Source organism: Mus musculus, chromosome 7 (assembly GCF_000001635.26).
Source record: "Mus musculus strain C57BL/6J chromosome 7, GRCm38.p6 C57BL/6J".
NCBI lineage: Eukaryota > Metazoa > Chordata > Mammalia > Rodentia > Muridae > Mus > Mus musculus.
The window spans coordinates 45,923,159-45,948,963 of NC_000073.6; the positions used below are offsets into that span (position 1 = coordinate 45,923,159).

At 49.7% G+C, this 25,805-nt stretch overlaps 1 protein-coding gene and 1 pseudogene across 17 annotated transcripts; both read left to right on the plus strand.

Moving 5' to 3' along the window:
* Ccdc114 (coiled-coil domain containing 114) lies at positions 1–25,805 on the plus strand. Of its 17 annotated transcripts, none has more exons than XM_006540765.4 (15): positions 1–91; positions 1,052–1,228; positions 1,340–1,431; positions 5,366–5,465; positions 5,909–6,098; positions 13,113–13,235; positions 13,398–13,511; positions 16,497–16,564; positions 18,502–18,689; positions 18,901–19,502; positions 19,603–19,771; positions 24,225–24,388; positions 24,465–24,562; positions 24,824–24,902; positions 24,983–25,805. In XM_006540765.4, the coding sequence occupies exons 3-15, from the start codon at positions 1,353–1,355 to the stop codon at positions 25,484–25,486; spliced, it is 2,478 nt and encodes an 825-aa protein (XP_006540828.1). In that variant the 5' UTR covers positions 1–91; positions 1,052–1,228; positions 1,340–1,352; the 3' UTR covers positions 25,487–25,805. The 17 variants fall into 17 exon arrangements, 14 of the variants coding, with proteins under 14 accessions (XP_006540828.1, XP_006540830.1, XP_006540835.1 ...); XM_030242331.1 differs by lacking the exon at positions 1–91 and having other exon boundaries at positions 359–1,228; positions 13,084–13,235; positions 18,901–19,035; positions 19,420–19,502; NM_001364168.1 differs by lacking the exon at positions 1–91 and having other exon boundaries at positions 1,057–1,228; positions 18,901–19,035; positions 19,420–19,502.
* On the plus strand, positions 10,633–11,122 carry Gm9712 (predicted gene 9712; annotated as a pseudogene).

Consider the following 25,805-nt stretch of genomic DNA (forward strand, 5'->3'; position numbering starts at 1 on the left):
TCCGCCCACTCCCACTTCCGGCTCTGCCCTGCGTGGCCCCAAACCGTTGGTTGCGCATGCGTAGTGAACCTGTGTAGGAACTGAGATCGTGGTGAGCGTTCCTCCAAACCATGAATTTCCCAAATAACCAGTCCAAGGCACGCACTTCTTGGACCCCGAAGGACCCTGCCTAGTCCCAAAGTCTAGTCTTCTAAACGTTTCCCTTCAGTTTCCACTGCCCATAGTCCCGAGCCCCACGAGTGTCCCTCCCAGGCATTCAAGTCAATCTCCAGCACCTCGCTTGGCTCTTTTTAAATAACAGGGCCCGCCCCGCCCCCAAACCCAAGGCCCCGCCTTCTCACTAAACTCGCCGGCCGCTCCCTTCTAGTCCCCGCCCCTTACAGACCGTGAGCATCTCTCCCCTATAGTTAACGCTCTGTACAGGACTGATGCCACCCTCTGCTTGCAATCCTGCCCCTTATAGCATCCGAGCCCCTCCTCCTTTTATTAACAGCCTCTGGCTCCGCCTCTTAGTACTACACTTTCTCCCCTCCCCTTTTACAATGAGATCTTCCCCAGGCTCCGCCCTTGATCCTACCTATGCTCCTCCCCTTCCCCGCTCTCCTAACCTCCACTCCCTTGACTCCCCTGGCTCTTTCTATGGCGGGGATTCTCAACCTTTCTAATGCTGCGTCCCTTTAATATAGTTCTTTATGTTGTGTTTACCCGCCCTACCGTAAAATTATTTTTGTTGCTACTTCATAAATATCTGTAGTTTTGCTACAGTTATGTATTGTAATGCAAACATCTGTGTTGTCCGATGGTCTCTGGTGACTCCTTGTGAAAAGGTCGTTGGAGGCTACAACGGGGTCGCGACTCACTGGTTGAGAACCGCTGTTCTCTAGGGTCTTCTCAGCCCTGCCCCCGCCCACTCAGGCCCGTCTTCTGGCCTGCCCCTGCTCTGGCCTGGCCTCCTCTGGGTCCAAGACTAAAGTTGGCTGAGTCTTCCACTGATCTCTCCTGCCCGCCCCTTCCGCTGTCCTCAGGCCTTATTGGCCCCTTGTCTCCCCAGTAACCAGACTACAACAGTGAGAGTGGAGCTACAGCGACTGGTCAGGCACTCAAGCAGGTAGAACCTTGACCTCGCCTCCCACCCCACCCCAATCCGGCCGGGGTTCCGAGGTGCGGAGAAGCTGCCCAGGGACCGAGTCTGAGTCAAGCCGCAGGGTCCAGATTGTGTGTTTTTGGGGTGAGCGATATCCCAGTAGTCCTTGAAGGGTCGAGGCTCAGAGAGGCCGCAGTGCTGTTTGGTCGCTCTGTGCGCTGGCTTGCGCTCTCTGAGGCTGGTGTGCCCTTGCAGGAGCTCCACCGCTATGTCGAGGATGCGTTTGGGTCCACCCACCAGGAGCGCCCGCTCCGAAGAAGGAAGCGAGATCTTCCTGGAGGGATCAGGTAATTCATGATTCCCCATCTCCTCCGAAGTTCCTTTTCTGTTCTCAGCTTCTTCAAGTTCCAGAGCCAGGGGTGGGAGGCCTCCCAGGAGCGCCCTCTCCTGGGGGCAGATTCGAGCCCAAACAGGGGGATCTTGGCCTGTGGTGGGGCCAAGCCAGGCAGTGGGATGTCTAGGCAGACATTGGACTTCAGGAGTGGTTTGAATGGGGTCCAGAACATCCAGAAGAGAGCTAGGGGAGGACCCGTGAGATGGCTTACCTAGTAAAGGCTCTTGGCACCAAACTGACGGCCTGAGTGCCACTCGGGAACCCAGGGGGTGGGAGAAGAAAAGCAACTCCCTTGGGACCTTCCTACACTAAAACAGAAAGAGAAAAGGACTGGTGTGGCGGCACACATCTTTCATCTCTGCTGGGGAGGCGGAGATAGTTTGAGACCAACCAGGGCTACATAGTAAAACCCTACATAGTAAAACCCTGTCTCAAAAAAAAAAAAAAAATGGCTAGGGTGGCTGGGGTAGGAGTGTGGACATGGTTTGGGTCAGTTCTCAGCTGAGGGTGGGAAGCTGGTAGGAAAGATTGAAAGGATGGTGTAGTGGTTTGTATCTGCTTGGCCCAGGGAGTGGCACTATGAGGAGGTGTGGCTAGTTGGAGTAGGTATGGCCTTGTTGGAGAAAGTGTATCACTGTGGAGGTGGGCTTTGAGACCCTCTTTCTAGGTGCCTGGGAGTCAGTCTTTTCCTGTTTGCCTCTGGAAAAAGACATATATAGAACTCAGCTCCTCCAGCACCATGCCTGCCTGGATGCTGCCATGATGGACTGAACCTCTGAACCTGTAAGCCAGCCCCATTTAAATGTTGTCCTTATAAGAGTTGCCTTAGTCATGGTGTCTCTTCACAGCAATGGAAACCCTAACTAAGCTAGAAATTGGTACCAGGAGTGGGGTATAGCTTTGCTAGGTCTGACCATGATTTTGTTTGGAGGAATGTGGATTTGGGGACGTTTTGGAACGCAGTGGAATGCTTTTAGTGGGGCTTCAAGGGCCATCCTGGTAGGAACATAGAAGACATTGGTGCTGAGGATGAGTTGAACTGTGGGGGCCTGGCTCAAAAGCTTTCAGAGAAGAATGTGAGTATATGGCCTAGAGACTTTTTTTGTGGTATTTTGGTGAAGAATGTGACTGACTTTTGCCCTTTTTTTTCTGAAGAGTCTGCCTGAGGCTAAGGCGAAAGTGAAGAGAATCAGATTAAATTGCATTGACAAAGGAAGTCTCAGAAAAGCCCAGCACAGACTTTGTCCTCTGGTTCACTCTCATGAAGAACATTTTGATCAACCATAGCAAGCTTAAAAAGAAAAATTTCAAAATTTTTATTAATTGTGTATTCAGGTGATAAAGGGACACCAGGAAGTGAAATGGAGCTGAATCTTGTGCTCAAGGAATAAGCAGATGAAGGGAGTGGTGACTTCAGGGCACAATCTCACCTAACGAAGCTGACTGTTTGTGTTTGCAGTTGAACAAGGAATAGTTATGTCATGTTAGATGTTATTACCTGGTTATTGTTTTCATTTGGGCTTTTAATCTGGCATGAACTACAATCCAGAAATTGAGGGCATACTTGTGGATCCAGATTTTGAGGCGTAGTGACCATGAAATCTTAGGCCCAGCCTTGGTGCTATCTGCCTTTCATCCCAGGAGACAGAGGCAAGCAGATCTCTGAGTTCAAGGCCAGCCTGGAACACAGTAAGTTCCAGATAAAGAAAAGCTTAAGTCCAGGCACGGTGGCACAGGTCTTTAATCCCAGCATTCAGGGGACAGAGCCATGCAGATCTCTGAGTTCAAGGTCAGTCTACAGAGCAAGTTTCAAAACCACTAAGCTTTGGCACTGAAGGAGTTAGAAAACAGAAAGCTGGTGATAATGTAATAGAACAAGGGGACATGCTTCAGCCTCTGCAAGCAGTAGGACTGGGCAGCTTTGGACATGTGGCTTTGGCTTTAGAGTCAAGACTAGAAGGGACTACTGGGACAATTGATGCTGGTTAGCTGGGGCTAAGAAATTAGTGGTGCTTAAGAAGAGGACAGCAGGGCTGACAAGATGTCTCAGTGGGTAAAAGCATTGACTGCTCTTCTGAAGGTCCCGAGTTCAAATCCTAGCAACCACATGGTGGCTCACAACCACCCGTAATGAGATCTGACACCCTCTTCTGGTGTGCCTGAAGATAGCTACAGTGTACTTACATATAATAAATAAATCTTTAAAAAAAAAAAAAGAAGAAGAGGACAGCATCATTGAGGTGAAATCTTCTGGGAAGTGTTTTCTGAGAGCACAAAAAAGCTGTGTTCCAGAGATAGCCGAGGTTGTACCTTGTGCTGGTAGCTAGACTTGGTAATGTGTAAGAGTCACCCAGGTGGTACTAGTTTTGAAGGCATGAAGGGGTCATGAAGAGCAGCTGCAGTTTGGCACTGTGAGAGACCTTGGAAGGCCATTGGTGAAGGTGCAACCTCAGATGCGGTTGACTGACCAGGACTGAAAGGGTCATGCAAAGAATTTGAGGCTTGGCACCATAAAGAGAGCCTATGAGAGGCTGTTGGTGAAGCCTAGTTACAGCAGAAGACTCCAGTGTATTGGAGATGTCAGCACCATGGGATGATCACCAAGCACAGCAGCAGCAATGGAGTGGAGTCAACCAGAGCCTAGAGTGCTACAGAGAGCAGAGCTGGAGATGTGATCCAAGCCCTTTGGAGGAGCCCAGAAGATCATGTGGGGATCCCAGACATTGGAACAAGAAGCTGCAAAGTTGAAGTTGCCTTGGAGACCCCAAGATGTTTGAAATGCCAGGGAATACCTTCTGAAGAAAGCTGCTAACAGGGAGTGGAACCAGCCCAGGAGAAAGAAGTTTGTTGCAGTCAACAAAGCAGAGAAGAGTTGGAGATCTGAAGAACACTTTGACATAGAGATGTAGAGTTTGGAGTTTGCCCAGCTGGCTTTTGATCTTGCTTTGGGATTGCAGTTAAGTGATTGGATGCACATCAGACGAGACTTTGAACTTCAGGCTTTTAACATTGTTGAGACTGTTATAGACTATGGGGACATTTCTAGTTGGACTAAATGTTTTAGTGTCATGCTGTGTCTAGGTGTGGTCCCCATAGAATCATGTGTTTGAACAAGCCTAGGGGAGTCAGAGAGTAGAATGTGGTGGTTTGAATATGCTTGGCCCAGAGAGTGGCACTATTAGGAGGCGTGGCCTTCTTGGAGTAGGTATAGCCTTGTTGGAGGACTTGTGTCACTGTGGGGGTGGATTTTGAGACCCTCCTCCTAGCTGCCTGGGAGTCAGTCTTTTCCTGTTTGCCTTTGGAACAAGATGTAGAGCTCTCAGCTCCTCCAGCACCATGCCTGCCTGGATGCTGCCATGCTTCTTGGTATGATGATAATGTACTGAACCTGTGTGCCAGCCCCAATAAAATGATGTCCTTTTTAAGAGTTGCCTTGGTCATGGTGTCTCTTCACAGCAATGGAAACCCTAACTAAGACAGATGGGTATGGCAGGCTCTTCTGGCCTTAGACTGAGGCATCTAAGAGGAAGGAAGGGACCATTCTGGGTGTAGGAAGTCCTTGAGGATTTTGTAGGGAGATGAGTGGGAGGCTGGGTGAAGCCCAGAGGATAGTAGGAGAGAGGCCACTGCAGTCCAACAGAAAGCTAGGAGGGAGCCTCTTTCTCTAGTCCCAGGTGTTTTAGACCAGGGGGCATCCTTAAGCCAGAACAGCTGGGATGGGAATGGGTCAGTTTGACTACTGGGAACACAGGGACTGAGATGAGGTTCCATAGGATGCCAGGGCTGGGACTGGGGTACAGTTGTAGTTTTTGAGATCCTAAAGGGACCCTCTGGGGAGATCTGACAGTCCTGATCCCTTTGAGTCCTTTGCCTGGTCTCATCCACAGTGGATGGGGAGCTCAGCCGCCTGCAACGGCAGTGCAAGATGATGGAGTTGGAAAGGCGGGCATACAGCAAGGAAGTTCATCAGCGCCTCAGGAAGCAAGTGTAAGCTGGGGAAAAGAACAGAAAAGGGACTTCTGAGCCCTGGGAGGAGGGGAGGAGGGGAGGAGGGGAGGAGGGGAGGAGGGGAGGAGGGGAGGACGGGAGGAGGGGAGGAGGGGAGGAGGGGAGGAGGGGAGGAGGGGAGGGGAAGTACAGGGGTGGGGAAGGAGCCGGGACAGGGGAGTGGTTCATGAAAGGGACAGGATAAAAGGTAGGAACAGGAGGAGGTGCAGGGCCTGAGAGTTGCAGGATCTCTGGAGAGTCCAGTGCTGGGGTAGAGAAGAGACGGGATTGGGAAAAACAGGGTCTGGGGCGGGGTGGGGGGTGGGGGGTGGGAGGTGGGGGTGGGGAGGTGGGGTGTCGGGGCTCAGTGAGGGGCGCCGGCTGGAACTGGTTGAGTGCTGCCACTTGCTGGTGCGGACCACCTGCTCCTCCCGGTTGGACAGCGAGGAGATTCGGCAGCTGGAGATGCTTCGAGCCAAGCTCCAGACGCAGATTAACGTAGCGCAGAGCCAGGTCAAGCGACTGGGAGACAAGAAGCATTTGGCGGAAATGGAATGTCTTCTCAAGTCTCGGGCCCAGGTGCAGGTGGAAATCGAGGCGCTGCAAGAGCAGAACCGGGCCCTGGACAAGCAGGTGGGTTCTCCGAGTTGGCCGCCATCCTATCAGACCTTGTAGTAACTGTTCTAAGTCTTGGCGATCTTATCTGAAAAATGGAGCCCAGAGCTCCACCCAGAGCCAGGGATGGTGTGTTAACTGTAAAGCCAACATCCTGAAAAACTGAGGCAGGGGGGTTGCTGTAAGTTCAAGGCTACAGGCTGCGAATCCCACCTCCCATTCCTGCAATGTGCCAAGCAAAAGAAACTATTCCCAAATTCACACTAAATTTTAGCTGGACTGTGGACCTATTTGAATACTTTTAGCCACCGGAGAAGAATGTTTTGTTTGTTTGTTTTGCTTTGCTTTTTTGAAACAAGGTCTTATTATGGTGTCTTGTAACTAGGTGTATAGACCAAGCTATACTAAACTCATAGAGATCTGACTCTGCCTTCCAAGTAAAGGCGTGGGCTACCATGCGGGACCCTGGGAGGCATTTTTGAACTAGTGGTACCTAAACTTCCTTTGTCTTGGAGCTCTTAATTTCTAAGTAAGGTTTTTGTTGTTGTTTTATTTTTAAAGTTTTTTTGTTTGTTTGGTTTTGGTTTTTAAATTTTTGTTATGTATACAATGTTCTGCCTGCATGTATGCCTGCATGCCAGAAGAGGGCACCAGATCTCATTATAGATGGTTAGACCCATCTATAATGTGGTTGCTTGGAATTGAACTCAGGACCTCTGGAAGAGCTCCCAGTGCTCTTAATGTCTGAGCCATCTCTCTAGCCCTTTAAAAAAATTTTTTTTTAATCTTTATGTACACTGGTGTTTTCCCTTCATGTCTGTGTAAGAGAGTCAGATCCACTGGGACTTGAGTTACAGACAGTTGTGAGTCACCACGTGGGTACTGGGAATTGAACTCGGGTCCTCTAGAAGAGCAGCCAATGCTCTTAATCACTGAGCCATCTCTCCAACCCTTTGGTGTTTCATTTTTGTTTTTTTCTGAGACAGGGTTTCTCTGTGTAGCCCTGGCTGTCCTGGAACTCACTCTGTAGACCATGCTGTCCTCAAACCCAGAAATCCGCCTGTCTCTGCCTCCCAAGTGCTGGGATTAAAGGCGTGTGCCACCTTGCCCAGCCGGTTCTCTATTTTTTGAAGAGAGCATTGGTTCCCATTACAGACGGTTGTGAGCCACCATGTGATTGCAGGAAATTGAATTCAGGACCTCTAGAAGAACAGTCAGTGCTCTTAACTGCTGAGCCATCTCTCCAGCCCCTGTTGGTTTTGTTTGTTTGATTTTTGTTTTGTTTTGGTTTTATTGTGAGAGAATCCTCAAGAAGTCAAAGCCATGATGAGAGGCAGCTCTGAGAACTCAAAGCCTTGATTTGCAGCTTGACTGATTGTTATACTTGCTGACATTCTTTTGTTTGTTTGTCTTTTGTTGTTGTTGGTTTTTGTTTTTTTGTTTTTTTTGAGACAGGGTTTCTCTGTATAACCCTGGCTGTCCTGGAACTCACTCTGTAGACCAGGCTGGCCTTGAATGCAGAAATCCGCCTGCCTCTGCCTCCCAAGTGCGGGGATTAAAGGCATGTGCCACCACTGCCTGGGCGGCTGCTGACATTCTTTTTTTTTTAATTTTTTATTAGGTATTTTCCTCATTTACATTTCCAATGCTATCCCAAAAGTCCCCCATACCCACCCCCTGGCTGCTGACATTCTTACCTGGGCTGTGGTGAATGGTCTGTGGTGATCTGGCCAAGTCACACCCAAGGTGGGCTGCTAAGCTCACAGAATGTGACAGGATGATGGCAGTCACTCCCTTGATTGGGTTATGTCCCCTTTTACTAGACTGCAGACTGGAGAGAAGCCATCCACCACCACTGAAGAGCTACCATGCCATGTTGAAAAGAGCCGTATCGTATGGCATTGACAGCAGAGGGGCCCCTCAGTGCTGAGGGCTGTGTTGACTCGTTTTATGTCATAGCGTCACAAGCTAGACATCTCTGGGAAGAGCGAATCTTAGTTGAGAAATGCCTCCTTAAGATTGGCCTGTAGGCAAGTCTATGGTGCATTTTCTTGATTGGTGATTATGGTGGTTTGAATAGGTATGGACCCTATAGACTGTTATGTTTGAACACGTGGCCCTTAGGAAGTGTCATCTTAGGAGGTATGGCCTCGTTGGAGGAAGTGTGTCACTGTGAGAGTGGGCTTTTAGGTCTCCTATGCTCAAGCCCAGTGACATAGTCCCCTCCTGCTGCCTGCCAATTAAGAAGTGAAACTCTCAGCTTTGTCTCCAGCACCATGTCTGTTTGCATGATGCCGTGTTTCCCGCCATGAAGATAACGCACTAAACCTCAGAAACTGTAAGCTAGCCCCAATTAAATGTTTTCTTTTATAAGAGTTGCCTTTTGGTCATGGTGTCTCTTCACAGCAATGAAACCCTAACTAAGACAATGATTGATGTGGACGTGCCCAGCCCACTGTGGTCCTGGGTGTTATAAAAAAGCAGGCTGAGCAAGCCCATGAAAGACCAGTCAGGAAGTGTGGTTCTCCATGGCCTCTGCTTCAGTTCCTGCCTCGAGTTGCTGCCTTGACTTCCCTTCATGAAGGACTGTGACAGGAAATGAACCCTTCCCTCCCCAAGTTGTCTTTGGCCATGGTGTTTTATCACAGCAATAGAAACCCTAACTAAGATAGAAATTGGTACCAGGAGTGGGGTATTGCTATGACAGCCCTGACAATCTGTTTTGGGGAGGATTGTGGAAGGACTTTGGAACTTTGAGCTGGAAAAGCTTTTGACTGCTCAGGCTCGGTGATCTTTTGTAGAAACTAAAAAGATAAACCTGAGAGCGGTGCAGATGATGGAGGCCTGGCTTGTGACACTTCAGAGGGAAGTTTGAGCATTTTTCAAAGACTCTATCAGGGTCACTTGTGTGATATTTTGAATTAAGAACTGCTGAAGTGAAACCTTTACTTTACTGGGACAATTGATTTTAGTCTGCTGGGGCTGAAGACTCGGCTGTGATTAAGAGGCCAGCATCACTGAGGTGAAATCTGGGAGTATTTCCTCAGCGTCAGCCCACAGAAGCTGTGGTCCAGAGGGAACTCAAGTTGATAAGGGATCAGTTGTGCTGCCTAGTTTATGTGAACTTGTCACAGCTAGAGACATATTTGGTAAAACAGAATCCTAACAGAGAAAATACCTCCATAAGATTGGCCCACAGGCAAGTCTACAGTGCATTTTTTGATTGATGGTTGATGTGGGAGGGCCCAGTCTATTGTGGGTGGTACCACCCCTTGGCAGGTGGTCCCAGGAGCTATTAGAAATCAGGCTAAGGATGCCATGACAACACCAGTAAGCAGGTTCTTCCCTAACTTCCTTTCACAATGAACTGTGTTCAGGACATGGAAGCTGAAATTAACCCTTTCCTCCCCAAGTTGCCTTTTGCTCATGGTGTTTATCACAGCAATAAAAGTTCTAACTAAGATATTTGCCAGCAGTTATTTGATGAGGATCAAGAGGTTTCATGCTGGGCTGAGGTCTGGACTGCAGCTTTGAGAGGTACTGAGCCTAGAGGCCCAAGAACTATGAAGTCAATAGTTACTGATACACAGGTGACCCCTTGTCAATTTGACACACGAACATATCACTTGTTAAACCATAACCTCTCCTTTCCTGTTGTTCCCAAGATGTCATATTAATAATGGCAATATCACAACATATAACATATCCCAAATGTACTGGCTGGTTTTGTGTGTCAACTTGACACAGCTGGAGTTATCACAGAGAAGGGAGCTTCAGTTGAGGAAATGCCTCCATGAGATCCAACTGTAAGGCATTTTCTCAATTAGTGATCAAGGGGGAAAGGCCCCTTGTGGGTGGGACCATCTCTGGGCTGGTAGTCTTGGTTCTATAAGAGAGCAGGCTGAGCAAGCCAGGGGAAGCAAGCCAGTAAAGAACATCCCTCCGTGGCTTCTTCATCAGCTCCTGCTTCCTGACCTGCTTGAATCCCAGTCCTGATCCTTTGGTGATGAACAGCAGTATGGAAGTGTAAGCCAAATAAACCCTTTCCTCCCCAACTTGTTTCTTGGTCATGATGTTTGTGCAGGAATAGAAACCCTGACTAAGACACCAAACTTTAAAAGTTCCAGGCTTTAAAAAGTTCCAACTCTTGGGGCTGGAGACATGGCTTAGCGGTTAAGAACACTGACTGCTCACAACCATCTGCAATGGGATCTGATGCCCTATTCTGGTGTGTCTGAAGATAGCTACAGCATACTCATATACATAAAATAAATAAATCTTAAAAAATGTTTCCAACACTCTTTTTAAAAAGATTTATTTATTATTATATCTAAGTACACTGTAGCTGTTTTCAGATGCACCAGAAGAGGGCATCAGATCTCATTACAGATGGTTGTGAGCCACCATGTGGTTGCTGGGATTTGAACTCAGGACCTTCGGAAGAGCAGTTGGTGCTCTAAACCACTGAGCCATCTCTCCGGCCCTCCAACACTTGAAATATGGATAGAGTACCCAAAGGACAATTCCAGAGGCTTAAGAGAGGAGACTTTGGCTTCCAGGGGTGACATTCAGCCGGTGGTTCGGAGAGACATACCTTCCACTTTAGACCATGGCCAAGTTCATCCATAACTTTTCGGAGAAGTCACCATCGATGGTGGCCGCAGCTGTGACTTACTCGAAGCCTCGATTGGCCACATTTTGGCACTACGCCAAGGTTGAGCTGGTTTCCCCGAACCCCTGGTGAAATCCCTACAGCTATTCAGAGTGTGAAAAAAATCATTCAAAGTGCTAAAACTGGTAGCTTCAAACACCTTACAGTGAAGGAAGCTGTGCTGAACGGTTTGGTGGCCACTGAGGTGTGGATGTGGTTTTATATCGGAGAGATCATAGGCAAACGTGGCATTGTTGGCTATGATGTTTGAAGACCAAACTTTAATTTCCGAGTTGAGTTCTTATTTGGATGTTCTTGGACCATGTGTAACAGGACTGCTATCTGAATAAAATACTAGGTGTTGAAAACACTGCTGTGTTTTCTCTGTCAAGAGGAGACTTTGTGGGCAGTCCAGAGGTTACGGGGGATGCGCCCTTGAAGGAAGTAGCAGGATCCTTTCTTTCAGCCTCTGCATCTGGGCTCCTTGGGGAGGGGGCTTGTTCTGAAGCTGGGACCCCACCATCGCTATCTAGGGCTTTCTCCAGGCTTCCAAGGCAGGGGGGGGGGCGGTGATAGAGAACTGAGGAGAACAGTCAGTTCCAGCAGCAGCAGCAGAGCACTGACTTAGAGTTCCGGTAGACCTGTGGGTTTTGAGTTGTCCCAGCTGCCCCCAGTGCTGTGTGACAGCTATACCTTAACCAGCCCAGTTCAAGCAGCCCACCAGGTGTCTGTGTAATAAGTCAGGAGCCATTTGTAAAAATAATATGCATAGATCAAAAAAATGTTCACTTTAAATTCTTTTCAAATTTTCTTTTTATTTCTGATTTGTGTGTGTCTGTGTAAAGTATGTGCACAGAGGTACCCATGGAGGCCAGAAGAGGGCGTCAGATCCCCCTGGAGCTGGAGTTATAAGTAGTTGTGCATGATGTCAGGCGGGTGCTGGGAAGGCAAGAGCAGTAAGTGCTCTTAACCCCTGAAGCATCTCTCCAGCTCTAGATTTTATTCGTATTCTTTTTTTTCCCTGTTGAGATGGAGGTTCTCTGTGTAGCTTTGGCTGTCCTGGAACTCACTCTGTAGACCAGGTTGGCTTCGAACTCAGAGATCCACCTGCCTGCCTCTGCCTCCTGAGTGCTGGGATTAAGTGTTTGCTGCTGCCACTTACTGCCCGGCTGTTGTGATTGAAAACTGCATGAGGGTGATTGTGGATTCACATGAAGTTTTAAGAATGGCGAGGAGAGTCCCCCCCACCCCACCCCCAGCCCCCGCTGTACATTTCACTCAGTGTTCCCCAATTTGGATCTTTATTTCATTCGATTTTTATCATCGCTGTTGCTGAAAACTGGTTCAGAAAAATGTCACCTCACTGAAAGGCAAACACTGCCACCTTGTGGTAATCCCTCAAGCCACCAGGGGCATGTGGTAGGCCACCACCTCGGCCCACGTGCCCTCACAGGGTATATATCATATATCCTCTCAGCCCCAGAGACCACTGGCCAAGATCAAGGTACAGGCTGGGTTGTTTTCCCAGCGCTTAGCAGGAGCCTATCCCCTTGCTCCTGGTGTTTTGCTGACCCTGTTTGGTTGGTTGGTTTTTGTGTGTGTGTGTGTGTGTGTGTGTGTGTGTGTGTGTGTGTTTGAGACAGGATTTCACCATGCAGTTCTGGCTATCCTGAAGCTTTCTCTGCTGGCAATCTGTCTTTAGGTCATATTCTGAGGCACCGGGCATCAGGGTGTTTGACGGGTATCTCTGGGGATACTATCTAGCCGATATCAGTACAGACTCCGACTCGGTCACCATCATTCATTCAGTCTACACTCTGCTGAGCAAGTCCAGACACAGCAAGAGCTCAGAAACCAGGTCATGTGGGAAGCTGGCAGGGTCGCTAGGCAGCCTTAGCATCTCAGACTCCTTTTAACTGCTGGCCTTAGTCTCCCAGTATCCTCCTCTTTCTGGGGACTGTGATAGCAGCAACCCAACCCTTCCATCTCATGTGCATCTTCAAAAACACCAGGAGAGTCAGAGACAGGTAAATCTCCGAGTTCAAGGCCAGCCTGGTCTTCATAGCGATTTCCAGGACAGCCAGGGATATACAGTAAGGCCCTGTCTCAAAAAAACCAAAGCAGAGCAAAGCAAAGCAAAGCAAAGCAAACCAACAAACCAACCAGCCAAACAAACAAAAAAGGCTACCAGATGAGGGGCAGAGCTGGCTAATCAGGGGCCACAGTCCCTGTGTTTTCCCGGACTTGGGTCCAGTGGCTACAAGGGCATTTTGGCCTCGTTGGGCGCTGCAGAACAGAAGAGGGCTGCCGGGGCTGCCGGGACAGCAGATGTCCTTGATGCATCTCTCCCAGGCATGTGATGGATGCTGCGTTCCCTCCAGATCCAGGACTGGGAGACCCATGTCCTCACGCAGAGTAAGGAGGCCTCGGCTCCCGATCTCATCATGTACCAGAAGATGAAAATCCAGAGAAGGATCAGGATCCTTGAAGACCAGCTGGACAGGGTGTGTGCCCTCCAGCTCTCCAGGACAGGCTTGGCATGAAGGGTGTCGGGAGGCGGGCACTGTGGGCTTGAGGGTCCCCTTAGATGGATAGGAACAGGGTGGTCCCCACCTCTGACACGTACCTGGGCCTCATGAATGCTCTGACATCCCCCCCCCCCCCAGGTCACCTGTCATTTTGACATCCATCTGGTGAGGAATGCAGCCCTGCGGGAGGAGCTGGAGCTGCTGCGCATCGAGAGGGGCCGCTACCTGAATATGGACCGCAAGCTGAAGAAGGTGGGGGCTCGGAGCTCTGCCCAGTCAGTCCTTTCCCTCCCCGAGTCCACGGGCCGGGCTCCTGGGCCCAGGCTCACCCCAGCGCAGGGGGAAAGAAGAAAGAACACACCTCTCCTTCATCTCACTCCCATGCACAAACACCAGCTTCCCGGTGAGCTCTGTCATCTGGGGCAACCTACAGGCCCACCAAGCCGTTCATATCCCCCGAGATCTGAGCACCTTCAGAGCCCTTTGAGGAGCTAACATTCTCTCCCTCCCTCCTTCCCTCCCTCCCTCCCTCCCTCCCTCTACCCTCCTTTATAAAACTTCTATATCAAAACAATTTTAAACTTGTAACCATACACAGAACTTCTCTATACCCTTCACCAGGATATATAACACCCTTGCCTGAGTAACGCCCACCACCCTGGCCAGTGCCATATATGTATATGTTTATGTATGTACACTTGGATAGGTTTCTTGAGAGTCTTATTTTATAGCCCAAGCTGGGACTTGAGCTTCTGTCAATCCTCCCACCTCAGGGTCCCTTTTGCTGGGTTACAGATAGGAGCCATCATACCTGGCTATGGTTGGTGATTTGCCTCTCTCTGTCTCCTCCTGTACCTTGGTCATTCTTGCTCCATTCCCCACTCCCCTCCCACCATGACCTTGGTGTGGTGGGAGTGTCTCGGCCAGCTGTGTTTTTGGGGAGGAGGTCGCTTGTATGGACCATCTGCTTTGCTTAGTACTCTGTTGGAGGCAGGGCACTTTAAGAAGAAGCTGGGCTTGGGATTTGGTGTTCAGGTGTCACAGCCACGGAGGAGATAGATGCTCTGGCATGGAGTCTCCTTTGATGAGTCTACCATGCCAGAGATCCGCACTGTGCGCTCTTGGTGACAGCTAACGCCGTTGCCTGAGTAACGCCCACCACCCTGGCCCGTGCCACATTCTTACTAGGTTCAGCGTTGTGACTTCAAGGTGAATGTTACAGTTACTACACTGGCCATGGACCTCTGTCACGGATGCCGCCTCGCTGTCCCCTCCCTGTGCCCTCTCCTGCTCTCTCCTCCCCTGGTCCTATTTCCCCAACAAGTTCCCATTTTCTTTCTCTTAAGAAAAAAAATCTTGCCTTCAAATATTTAATTGTGTGCATGTGTATCTGCTCGTGGGTTTGTCCGTGCGCACACAGGAGGTCCTCTGGAGCTGGAGTTGAGTGATTGTGAGCTGCCCAAGGTGGGTGCCTGGAAGTGAACTCTTAACCTTTGAGCTATCTCTCCCACGTCCTGTCTTTTTTATCTCCCAGTGGGAAGTAGGGATTGGAAAAAATCAAGATTTAGGCCCCATGCAACCCCATTGTGTCTATGTTGTTGGGTTTTCCTGTCCTGTCCTTTCCTCCCTACAGAGCATCCCATACTGTCAGAACACTGTGGGCAAGTGGTGTCCTGTTAGCATGGCCCGCCCCTGCTATCAGTCCCTCCTTCCCCTAGGAGGGTTTTGGTGTGTTCATCTGTTCAAAAACTTCCTGGCCCAGCTCTTGTTTCTGTCTTCTGCATGGTTCTATGTCTCATCTGGAACACTTCATTCACCTCTGTTTGGGGTCAGTTTTTTCATTCTGAGGTTTTGGTGACTGACTGACTCTTCCACTGAGGTGTGGCCCCACCTGGGCTTTGTATTACGTTTCTGTCTTGTCTTTGTTGACCTAACTTTTCTTATAAATTTGTGAAATATTAACAAGCCAAACAAAAACAGTTCCAAAAATTTGGGCACAGTGATGCACACCTGTCTTCCTCTGCAGCAGAGGCAGCAAGGTCGGTGCAGGGCAGCCTGGGCTACAGATCTATATATATCTATATATACCCTGTCTCAAAAGAAAAGGCTCTGGAGTTCATGCCCAAGCTCCTGACCAGACCCTCAGCCCATTAAACCAAACCAAACCAAACCTCCAAAAACCTATCCCAGGAACCACCCCTCCCCCTCTACTTTGTATTTAATGGCCCTGCATTACTTATCTCCCTAGTTTCTGGGCTTATCCACCTCTAGATTATTTTTGCAAAGGTGTGTGTATGTGTGTGTGTGTGTGTGTCTTTTATCCACATGCACGTGTGTTTGCTTTACTTTATGTCTATGAGTACACTGTCGCTGTCTTCAGACACCCCAGAAGAGGGCATCGTATCCCATTACAGATGGCTGTGAGCCACCGTGTGGTTGCTGGGAATTGAACTCAGGACCTCTGGAAGAGCAGTCAGTGGGCTTAACCACTGAGTCAGCTCTCTTTTTACTGAAAATATGTGGCTACTACGGAGAAGTTAGAAAACAGAACAGCAGGTCATGGCGTGTTACATATCGAGGTGGTGAATTTTATAGAGAAAGGAGATTGGAGGTGAAGAATCCAAACTGACCAGGACTGCTTTCCCTAGGGCCTTCTTGGTCCAGCACATCATGGCAGATAGTATAAAGGGTGGAACATGGGCATAAAGGAGATGGCAAATCAAGGGAGAGGCAGAGGGCTGGACCTGGACCTCTGTCTTTTTTGAGATCAGTGTCTTTAGCAACCTTACATTAGGCACTACCTTCTGAAAGTCTCAGTAGTTCCCACTATGGCCGCCCAGAGACCAAGCTCCCATCCCAAGACCCTTGGTGGAAACACCACACCAAACCCCAGGATAGTAATGACACCTACACAGGTTTCCAAACCCATGGGCAAGTTGGGCTAGGGCTTTGTTGCTGGGTAACCTCTCCCACATGTCCTCCTGATTTTCCCCTTTTGGGACCTCATTGAAACCCCTTTTCTGATTCAAGGTCAGTCTGATCTACATAGGCTCAGGATAGCTGGAGATAACACAGTGAGGCCCTATCTCAAAAACAAAAGCAACCCCCACCAACACAAACAGAAATAAAAAGTCCTTTCCCGGACAGAGGCTCATAGGAGGGTCTGCAGTGGTAGGAGTGGGACTGCTCCTTCTTGGTGCAAAGGCTGGAGGAAGCCAGCTCATTGTGTCCCTGTAGGAGATCCACCTACTCCGGGAGATGGTTGGAGCTCTCAGCACATCCTCTACTTCTGCTTATACTGCCAGGTAAGCTCCCCCACCCCCGGGGGCACTTGGGTAGCAGAGGCAGTAAGGGGTGGGAGCCAGGAGGCCTGGAGACTCATAAAGAAGGGTGGAACCTAAAAGATACCCCCAACTCTTCTGCCACACCCTGTTCCTTGGGGGTATATAAATGGGGAATTCCATCTGTGACAGCTTCAGACCTGAAGAATGTAATCAGGGCTGGGTCCCAGGGGCAGACACACAGCCCTCAGGCACAGACATGCCAGATGGGATTGGTAGTGGAAGCTACTTGGGTGCTGGCTTCCCTCGCTATCTAGGCTTTTTGGCTCTTGGCCCTTGGCTCAGTGCCTGCTTCCTCTCTCAGGACCTTTGATCCTGGGGCATCAGTAAGTCCACCTTAAGACCTCCCTCCCTCCATCCCTTCCTCCCTTCCTCTCTCTCTTCTTTGTTTTTTGAATGCTCATTGTCTGCGTTTAAAAGTGTATGCCAGCCTGATGTGATGGTGGGTGGTGCTTGCCATTCCAGCACTCAGGAGGGAGAGGTAGGAGTTCAAGGCCAGCCTTAGCTACAAATCCAGTGTGAGGCCAGCTTGGGCTGCACAAGACCCCATGTCAGACAACAAAAGTGCACAGTCCAGGCGCATTCGCCATGGTGGACAGCCGTTGCTCTATCCAGACACTTGAGCAGCAGCTCTCTCCTTTTCCAAAGCTCCAGCAGACCTCGAATTTCCTCTTTGCCTCTGGTGTCCTGAATGTTCCACAGACAGGGTGAGAAGCGTGTCTCCATCCTTGGTGTGTCTCTATCCTTGTCCAGAGCACACATGTTAGTTCTTCACTCTTTCTGCTGGCTGTTCTGTGATTTCTCTCTCTTCTTGATCTTTTTTCTTGTACACTTATTTATTTTGTGTGTATGTGTCTGCATACATGCACGCATGCATGCTCACGTCATGCATGTGGAGGTCAGGATAACCTGCAGAGGTCAGCATTCTCCTGCCACCCCGTGGGATCTGCCACGTTGTCATGTCTGGTGGCAAACTCCTTTACCCGCTAAGCTATCTCCTTAGCCAAAGTCTGATCTCTTACCTTTGCCACCCTCCACCGCTCACCCCTACCACCTAGGTCCAGCTTCTCCACACCTTGGCTGGCTTTTGACCTCTGGCCATTTGTCTAGATGTACTTCTGTCTTTGGTGTCTTGTTTTCAACTTGCTCTCTAGTTCTAACTTCGAGGAAGGGAATCCGATTAGCTAGTAACTCTCTGCGGATGACATATCGGTGAGTTCATTGAGCCACCTGGGGTGAGCTGTCAGGTGGGGCACAGGGACAGGCTGGTTTCTGTTCTGGGAAGGTATGGCTTGACCAGCCCACAGGTTCTTGGGACTGGGCCTTGCTCTGGAGAGGCCATCTATGTTAGAGAATGACTAACTAGCCCTCAGGGGTGGCTCTGGGAGGAACCCCCCAGGGCAGGCAGAGATGAGATCAGGATTAGAATAGCCTAGGGCAGGGGCTCTTTGCCATTGACCCGTCAAAGCATCAGGCCCTTATTCCCAGCCAAGCAGGGCAGGCACATCATTCCTGCCTTCATGGGGTGTGCTTGAGTATGGAAAAGACCCAACTCCCCAGTCTTACTCATTTCTAGCTACAGACCATCCAACCTTCAGTGTCACCCAGGCTGTCCTTTCTGAGTCTGGGAATAATCTCTGGCAGGGCCTGACTACCTCCTTTGGCCCTCTGAGTAAATGATCAGATGATTCCTGGCCTCTGTGTACCCTGTGTGTCCACCAATCTTGTCATAGCTAGTCCTGATCCTGATCTAGGTCTTCCAGCCTAGAACTTTCTCTGCTCTTTGTGAGCATCCTTGGGAAGCCACCTGGCACCGTCCTTTTGTAGGCCCAGGCTGACCCCAGCTCAGTCACCCATCTTTTTTTTTTTTTTTTTTGACTTACATGCCCCTCCTGTCCCAGGGAAGAGGCCAAGACCAAGATGGGCATGCTTCAGGAGCGCGCAGAGAAGGAGCTGGCTCAGAGTGATACGGAGGCACAGATCTTGCTGCGACAGATATCGCATCTGGAGCAGCTGCATCGATTCCTTAAGCTCAAGAACGATGAACGACAACCGGATCCCCGTGTGGTGCAAAAGGCAGAACAGCGAGGTGAGGCCAGTGCTTGCACCGAGCACCTAACTCAGGGCCACTACAGCTATCATCATCCCTAGGCCCTCAGAGAGGGTGAAGCCCCTTAGGAGAAGGTGGGGCAAAGACTAGTAGAGCTGGTGAGCCGGCAGGGCAGAGCCTGTTGGAGAGCGGTGGGGAGTGGGGGCCTTATCCAGGATGCAAACCCTCAACTTCCCCCTGTTACCCATAGACTGGGAAGTGTCAGAAGGACTCCGAAAGACCTCCCAAGAGAAGCTAGTGCTGCGTTATGAGGACACTCTGGGCAAACTGGCCCAGCTGACCGGCGAGAGCGACCCTGACCTTTTGGTGGAGAAATACCTGGAGTGTGAGTGGGCAGAGTGGACGAGAGGAGGCGGGGCTACCCAGCACCACCCAAAGCACGGCACACTTGCCTTGCCCTGGGGATCCTGCCTTGTCTCCAGTTTTCATTCTGTTGCTTGGTGTGCCTCCCTTGCATCTGCCTCTGTTTCTTTCCATATGTCTCAGACTTCCTCTCTCCATATCTGTCCCTTGACCCTCTCTGTCTGTTTCCTTGGGCCTTCCCAAATCTTTTACCAACCCTGTCTTTCTCGGTGTGTTGGTGCCCTTCTGTGGCTGTTCCTGTTTCATCTGTCTCTGTTTTTCTGCCTTTGTTTCTGTCGCCTTGCAACCCTTAGTGATCCTTCTGTTTCTAACTCCATCCCTCTGGACCCCCCCTGCACACCCCCAGTGGAGGAACGCAACTTTGCTGAGTTTAACTTCATCAATGAGCAGAACTCCGAGATACACCACCTTCAGGAGGAGATCAAAGAGGTGAGCAAGGCCCACCCTCCTTACGCCGCCCCACCTCCCAGACTCCCATACCCTCTCCCCAGGCCTAGAGCGGACCCAGCTCCAGCCCCTGTCTCTGCAGATGCAGGAAGCCTTAGTCAGTGAGCATGCCAGTCAGGATAAACAGCGCATGCAGCAAGAGCAGCAGTGCAAAATGTTGCAGCAGGATGTGGACAAGATGTGTTCTGAGTCAGAGCAGCTGGAGGGTCGCTTCCAGGTGCTCCGAGGTCAGCTGGAAAAAATCAAGACTGGTAAGTCCCGCAAGGTTCCCTCTCCCAGCCGGAAGCTCTTCCTTAGGAAGGATGCAGTGGGCTTGTGGGGAGCTGGCCATGAAGGCATTACGCGTTTGCTACTCCGTCCTTCCCTTGTCTTTTGTCAGCCCATCTGGGGTGCACCTGTCCGTCCATCCATCCATCTGTCTGTTCGTGAATGTCATGTTGAGTCATAAGGCTAAGGTACTTTTATATTCACTAGAGAATGCTAATCAGCTCTCCAGAGCAAGTCCACATTTTCTTTTTTTTTTAACTTTTTTTTTTTTTTTTTTAAGATTTATTTATTCATTATATGTCAGTACACTGTAGCTGTCTTCAGACACTCCAGAAGAGGGAGTCAGATCTCATTACGGATGGTTGTGAGCCACCATGTGGTTGCTGGGATTTGAACTCTGGACCTTTGGAAGAGCAGTTGGGTGCTCTTACCCACTGAGCCATCTCACCAGCCCCACATTTTCTTTAAAAAGAACCATTTATTTTATGTATGAGTGCCCTATTTGCATGTACACCTGCATGCCAGAAGAGGGCAGCAGATCCCATTACAGATGGCTGTGAGCCACCAAGTTATTGCTGGGAATTGAACTCAGGACCTCTGGAAGAGCAGCCAGTGCTCTTAATCTCTGAGCTATCTCCCCAGCCCCCAATTTCTCTTTTCTTTTGTTTTCTTTCTCCTTTATCTCTTTCTCTCCCTTGCTTGCTTGCTTCCTTCCTTCCTTTCTTTCTTTTTTCTTTAGTTGTTGGTTTGTTGTTGTTGTTGTTGTTGTTTTGGTTTGTTTTTTTTTTTTTTTTGAGACAGGGTCTTATTATGTAGCGCTGGCTGTCTGAACTCACTCTGTAGACCAGGCTGGCCTCAAACTCACAGGGATTGGTCTGCCTCTGCTTCCCAAGTACTGGGGTTAGAGTTGTGGGTCACAATGGCAATTTCTCCTTTTATGCCTTTGTGTGCACATATGTGTGTCTCAGATGTAGCTGTGCCCACTCCCTAGTGTCTCCCCATCACATTCTGTTATCACTACAGCACTCACTCAATGTGGTTCCCAAGCTGTCAGTCTTTACTAAGATTGTCACCCTATTGTTATCTCTAAGACATTCCTGTTTGGCTTTGTGCTCTGTGTGTGTGTGTGTGTGTGTGTGTGTGTGTACACGAGTGTGCCATGGCACATATGTGGAGGTCAGAGGGCAACTTGTAGTAGTTGGTTCTCTCCTTTCCCCATATCTTGGGATCAAATTCAAGTTGTCAGGCTTGACAGCGAGGATCTCCACCTACTGAGCCGCCTTACCAACACATATTTTATTTACTTAAATAGTTGGGGAGAAAATAGTTGAACATCTTAAAAATTAGATTTATATTTTTTATGTAAGAATGGACTGCCTACATTGTATGTATTACATCATATGCTTGTGTGATGCTTGAAGACGTCAAAAGAGGGGATTGGATCCCCTGGAACTGGAGTTACAGATGGTTGGGAACCACCATGTAAGCGCTGGGAATTGAACCTGGGTCCTCTGCAAGAGCAACAAGTGCTCTTAACTGTCCATCTCTCCAGCCGCCATTTTTTAGTATTGAATTAGATTATTTTTCTTGTTCTGAGGTATAGGGATTGTTTTGATTCTGGAAATACTTTTTTTGTATGGTTGCATACTCTCCAACTTCTTGCATGAACTGAAATTTATCTAACGCTTGATACAACGTACTCAACTCCCTTTTGTAATTAGTTCTGGCTGTCTTTGCTACCTTGTGGGTCCTTCTTTCTTCCACCCTTCCAACCTCATAACACTAGGTAAGTGAGAAAAGGAAAGAGATGCCTGGATAAAGTCAGGGGTCAGAGCGGGGCACTATCGTTAGACTACTTCCTGCTCACTGGGCGTGTTGAATTCCTTGAGGCAGGCTTCATCTTTGCCATTAGGATATCTGCTCTGCTCTTGTTTCTTCTTTGTGCATGACGACTTAACAAATTGTGATCATCGGCAACCAACCCACAACCAAGAACCCACCAACCAACCACAGCCCACCCCACCTCTCAGGGCCCTAGCATGTATAGAGCGTCTGAAAAGACCCCAGCATTCCAAATGTCACAGATCACAGAAACTATCTGCAGCTGGCCAAACCCCAGCTGGCATAGTCAGCTGCTGTGGACAGTCTGAAGCATCCCCAAATCCCATACCTGGGATGAAGACGAAAACATATTCTTATAATATTTCTATGTATTTTAAAGAAACCAAAACTCCAAAATTGTCAGTACAATCAGTGGCTTTGTGGTATAAGAAGTCTTTACCTATTTGAGGTTGCAAAGGTATTTTTTACTAGAATTTTGTTTGGCTTCTGCCTTAGGGTTTTTATTGCTGTGAGGAAACACCATGACAAAAAATAAGTTGGGGAGGAAAGGGTTTATTCAGCTTCTACTTCTACATTGCTGTTCATTACCAAAGGAAGCCAGAGCAGGAACTCAAACAAGAGCAGGAACCTGGAGGCAGGAACTGCTGCAGAGGCCATGGAGGGATGTTGCTTACTGGCTTGCTTCCCCATAGCCTGCTCAGCCTGCTTGCTTCTAGAACCTAGAACCATCAGCCTAGGGATGGCACCAACCACAAAGGGCTTGGCCCTCCATTTAATTGAGAATATGCCTTACAGCTGGATCTCATGGAGGCATAGCCTGAGCTGAGGCTCCTTCCTCTCTGAGAAGTCTAGTTGACACACACCAACCAGTAAGGTTCCAATGTGAGAGTCTGGGCCTGTCCCAGATGAAGTCACATGTGTAGGGAACTGGGTGCTGTTATCTGTTTCTGTCTTCCTTTCTTGGTATCCGTGCAGCTGAGTGAGATTCAGAGACTGGCCATGTGGCTTTTGGGTCCCAGTGCTCTTGACCTAGGTGTGTACCTCCCTCTTTCTGGGTCTCTAGAAATGGCTGAATGTCTAGTCTATAGGGCCAGCTAGGGCTCAGCTAGGGCAATGGTAGAGAGTAAAGATGGAGAAGCACAAAATGGTGTGGGGTTCCAGGAGGCCTGCTGGGGCTCATAGCAGAGCTCAGCAGGTAGCCCTTTTCTCTGATGCACGAATGTGTCTGTGTTGTCTCACCAGAAACTTTGACATTTTATTGTTGGCCTTTCATTTTGACACCCAATGGGATGGTAGCACACTAGCTACTGTGCTACTTTTATTTATTTTTTAAAAGATTTGTGTATTTATTTATTTATCTATGTATGTAAATGAGTACACCATTGCTCTCTTCAGACACACCAGAAGAGGGCATCAGATCCCATTGCAGACTCTTGTGAGCCACCATATGTTTGCTAGAATTGAACTCAGGTCCTCTGGAAGAACAGTCAGTGTTCTTAACCACTGAACCATCTCTCCAGCCCCTGTGCTATTTTTATTTGTTTTTCATTTGTCAATATCTTGAAGTGTGTCAGCACCACCATAATATGGCAGTGTGGTAATACGCTGGAGGATGGTTAGTGCCGTCTTGATCTTGGTTCCTGCATATCCCACTTATCGGCACGAGCATCATCTTGTGGTCTGTCCCATCAAAGCCAAGAACTGCAGAGCATCAAGTATAGGCATTTCTTACTCACAGTCTAGCGGCCAGGAGAGCTGGTCCTTCGGAGGGCTGGGAGGGAAGGTTTGCTCCTCTACGTCTCTTTGTCTCTGGCTGGCTTCATTTTCCTGTCTTGTAGCCTACCACACTGAATGCCTACACTGTGGGTCCATTCTGTTTTCCTTATTTTCACATGTAGGTGTCCATGTAGGTGTTTTGTGTATGTTTATATGTGTGCGTTTCCCCATCTGTTTCATAAGGTTAGGGGTGTCTGAATCACATAGTGTGTCCTCTTGTGTTAGGAGTTTTGAGGGGCCTTGTCCCCTCACAAATCACATCCCGAGGTGCTGGGGAGGGAAAGGGTTAGACTTCACCTATAATGATGACTGTTGGCAGAGTTGTCCCTCTTTGGGACAGTTAGGTGATTTCTGGTGGTTTGCTGTTATTTCCTGTTAGTGGAGTGGCCGAGACACCTTTAGGAAGATATAAGCACAAAAGAGAAATCAATTGATATGTTTAAAGAACATCCAGAGCTGTCATGAGGCTTCTAAGCTGGAGGGACAGGCTCACCTGTGTGGGGAGGCAGGGCTCAACTGTGGTGTTTCTGTCATGAACAGGCTTCTGTTTGCCTGTTAACCAGTTAAACACCACAGGCCATATGGGTGAGGGGTGAGGGGTGACCTGGTGACTTCTGGGATGCATGTGTTCCAGGTGGGATCTGAGCCCTGCCAAGGTAGCATCTTGGCAACTCTCCCTTTACCCTCTCGAAGCTGAGGCTAGGCAGACATTGTGGCTGGCTGGGCTGCGCAGGGTCGCTCACTCTTTGAAACTCACCTTTGCAGGGAGGCTGTGAGGGAAGCACGGGGCCCCGACACAACGTCCCTCTCTCATCCCAGATATCCAGGTGCTCTTCGACAAGGCTAAGTGTGACAGCAGTGTCATCAAGGATCTCCTTGGGGTCAAGACCTACATGCGGGACAGGGACATAGGCCTCTTCCTGAGTACCATTGAGAGGCGGCTGGTGCAGCTCCTCACTGTGCAGGCCTTCCTCCAGGTCCAGGTGGGTAGGCAGGCACTTGGGTGTGGGCGTCCAGCTTGGCTAAGCCTGTGCTAACTCTAGGCTTCCCCACTCTCAGAACCTTGCCCCTTTGGCTGATGCTGCACTTCTAGCACTGGGCCAGAGCCTACAGGAACCCTCCAAGAAGACGACTCCACTCAAGCCTCCTGATACCATGTGAGGCTTGGGCCAAGCAGGGAAGGGGGCTGACCCCATGGGCAAGACAAAAGGGGTCGGGTGGAGGGCACTTTCAGTGTGACTTTCAGATGTGGCTTTCTCGGACACAGGGGGTGACTTGGGAACTTGGAGGGAGGTGGGAGTAGAGTGGGAAGATGGGGTGCTGTTGCTCCAAGGGGGTGGGGACAGAATCAGGAGAGCTGGAATCTGTGTACGAGGTAGAGCTCTGAAATCAGACTTTCTCCCTTTGTCCCACCTGAGGGAGGACTCCTCAGGGGCTGTAATCAAAGAGGATTACCCTATGAGCAAGGAGGAGTTGCTAAGCCAAGTCATGAAGTCGGTGAGAGTGGAGCCCCTGGGTCTGGGGCTGCGGGGAAGGACTTCTAAACCTGTTGAGACCCTAATGTTGCCCACCTCCAGCTGCAGCTCCAGGACGAGGAGGAGTCCGCCAAGAAGCTGGACAGCAGCCCGAGCTTGACTCTCTCCAGTCCACAGATCTCCCTGGTCACTGTCCCCAAGCATTCCAAGAAGACCAGTGTAGTCCCCGAATCCATCCTGAGCCACAAGACGAACCGAGGCCGTGGCACTGGCTCCGTGAGCCATGTCACCTTTGGTGACTCTGCCTCTGCTGCAGGCCCTGTGGCCATGGCTTCTGCCAGTGCCAGTGGAGCACCTGTGTCCAGTCGGAGCTCCCAGGGGGGCCGTGGGGGCTTCAAACCCACGAGCTCCAGCAGCTACCTGGGGTCTACAGGCTACCTAGAGACCAGCAGAGGCCGCGAGAGCACAGCAGGCGGCGTTCACAGCCAGAGCATGGGATCTGAGTTGAGTAGAGGCCTCAGTTCCAGCAGTGGCCATGCATCCAGTCCTGCCCCTCCCTCCAGGCCCAGCTCCTCTACTAGCAAGGACTCCAGGGGCTACAACTAGGGCTGCGGGTCCCTTCCTGCCTCAACTCTTGGCAGGTTTTCTAATGTCTGCCCTGCTTCTCCCTAGAGACTCCTTTCTAATCCCTGTAAGCCCAGGCCTCTTCGGTTTCCCTCTGTCTCTTCCCATCTTTCCCCATGGTTACTGCCTCTGCCTTGGCCTTGCCTCTCTGTTCTCATCCTCCTTGTTTCCCATCTTTACCTCCTCATCTCTCTCCCAAGCTTCCCTCCATCCTATGTCTCTGTCTCCTAACTGGATTGCCCTCCATTGACTAGGTGAACTGTAACTATAGGAAATAAAGGTCAGAGCCCTGTTTTTCCAA

Excerpts from the sequence above, each read along its gene's own strand:
- Ccdc114 (XM_006540765.4), top strand. The coding sequence starts at position 1,353 with ATGTCGAGGATGCGTTTGGGTCCACCCACCAGGAGCGCCCGCTCCGAA. Across the intron at positions 6,099-13,112 it reads ACCGGGCCCTGGACAAGCAG|ATCCAGGACTGGGAGACCCA; the intron begins GTGGGTTCTCCG and ends CGTTCCCTCCAG. Across the intron at positions 18,690-18,900 it reads GCAAAAGGCAGAACAGCGAG|ACTGGGAAGTGTCAGAAGGA; the intron begins GTGAGGCCAGTG and ends TGTTACCCATAG.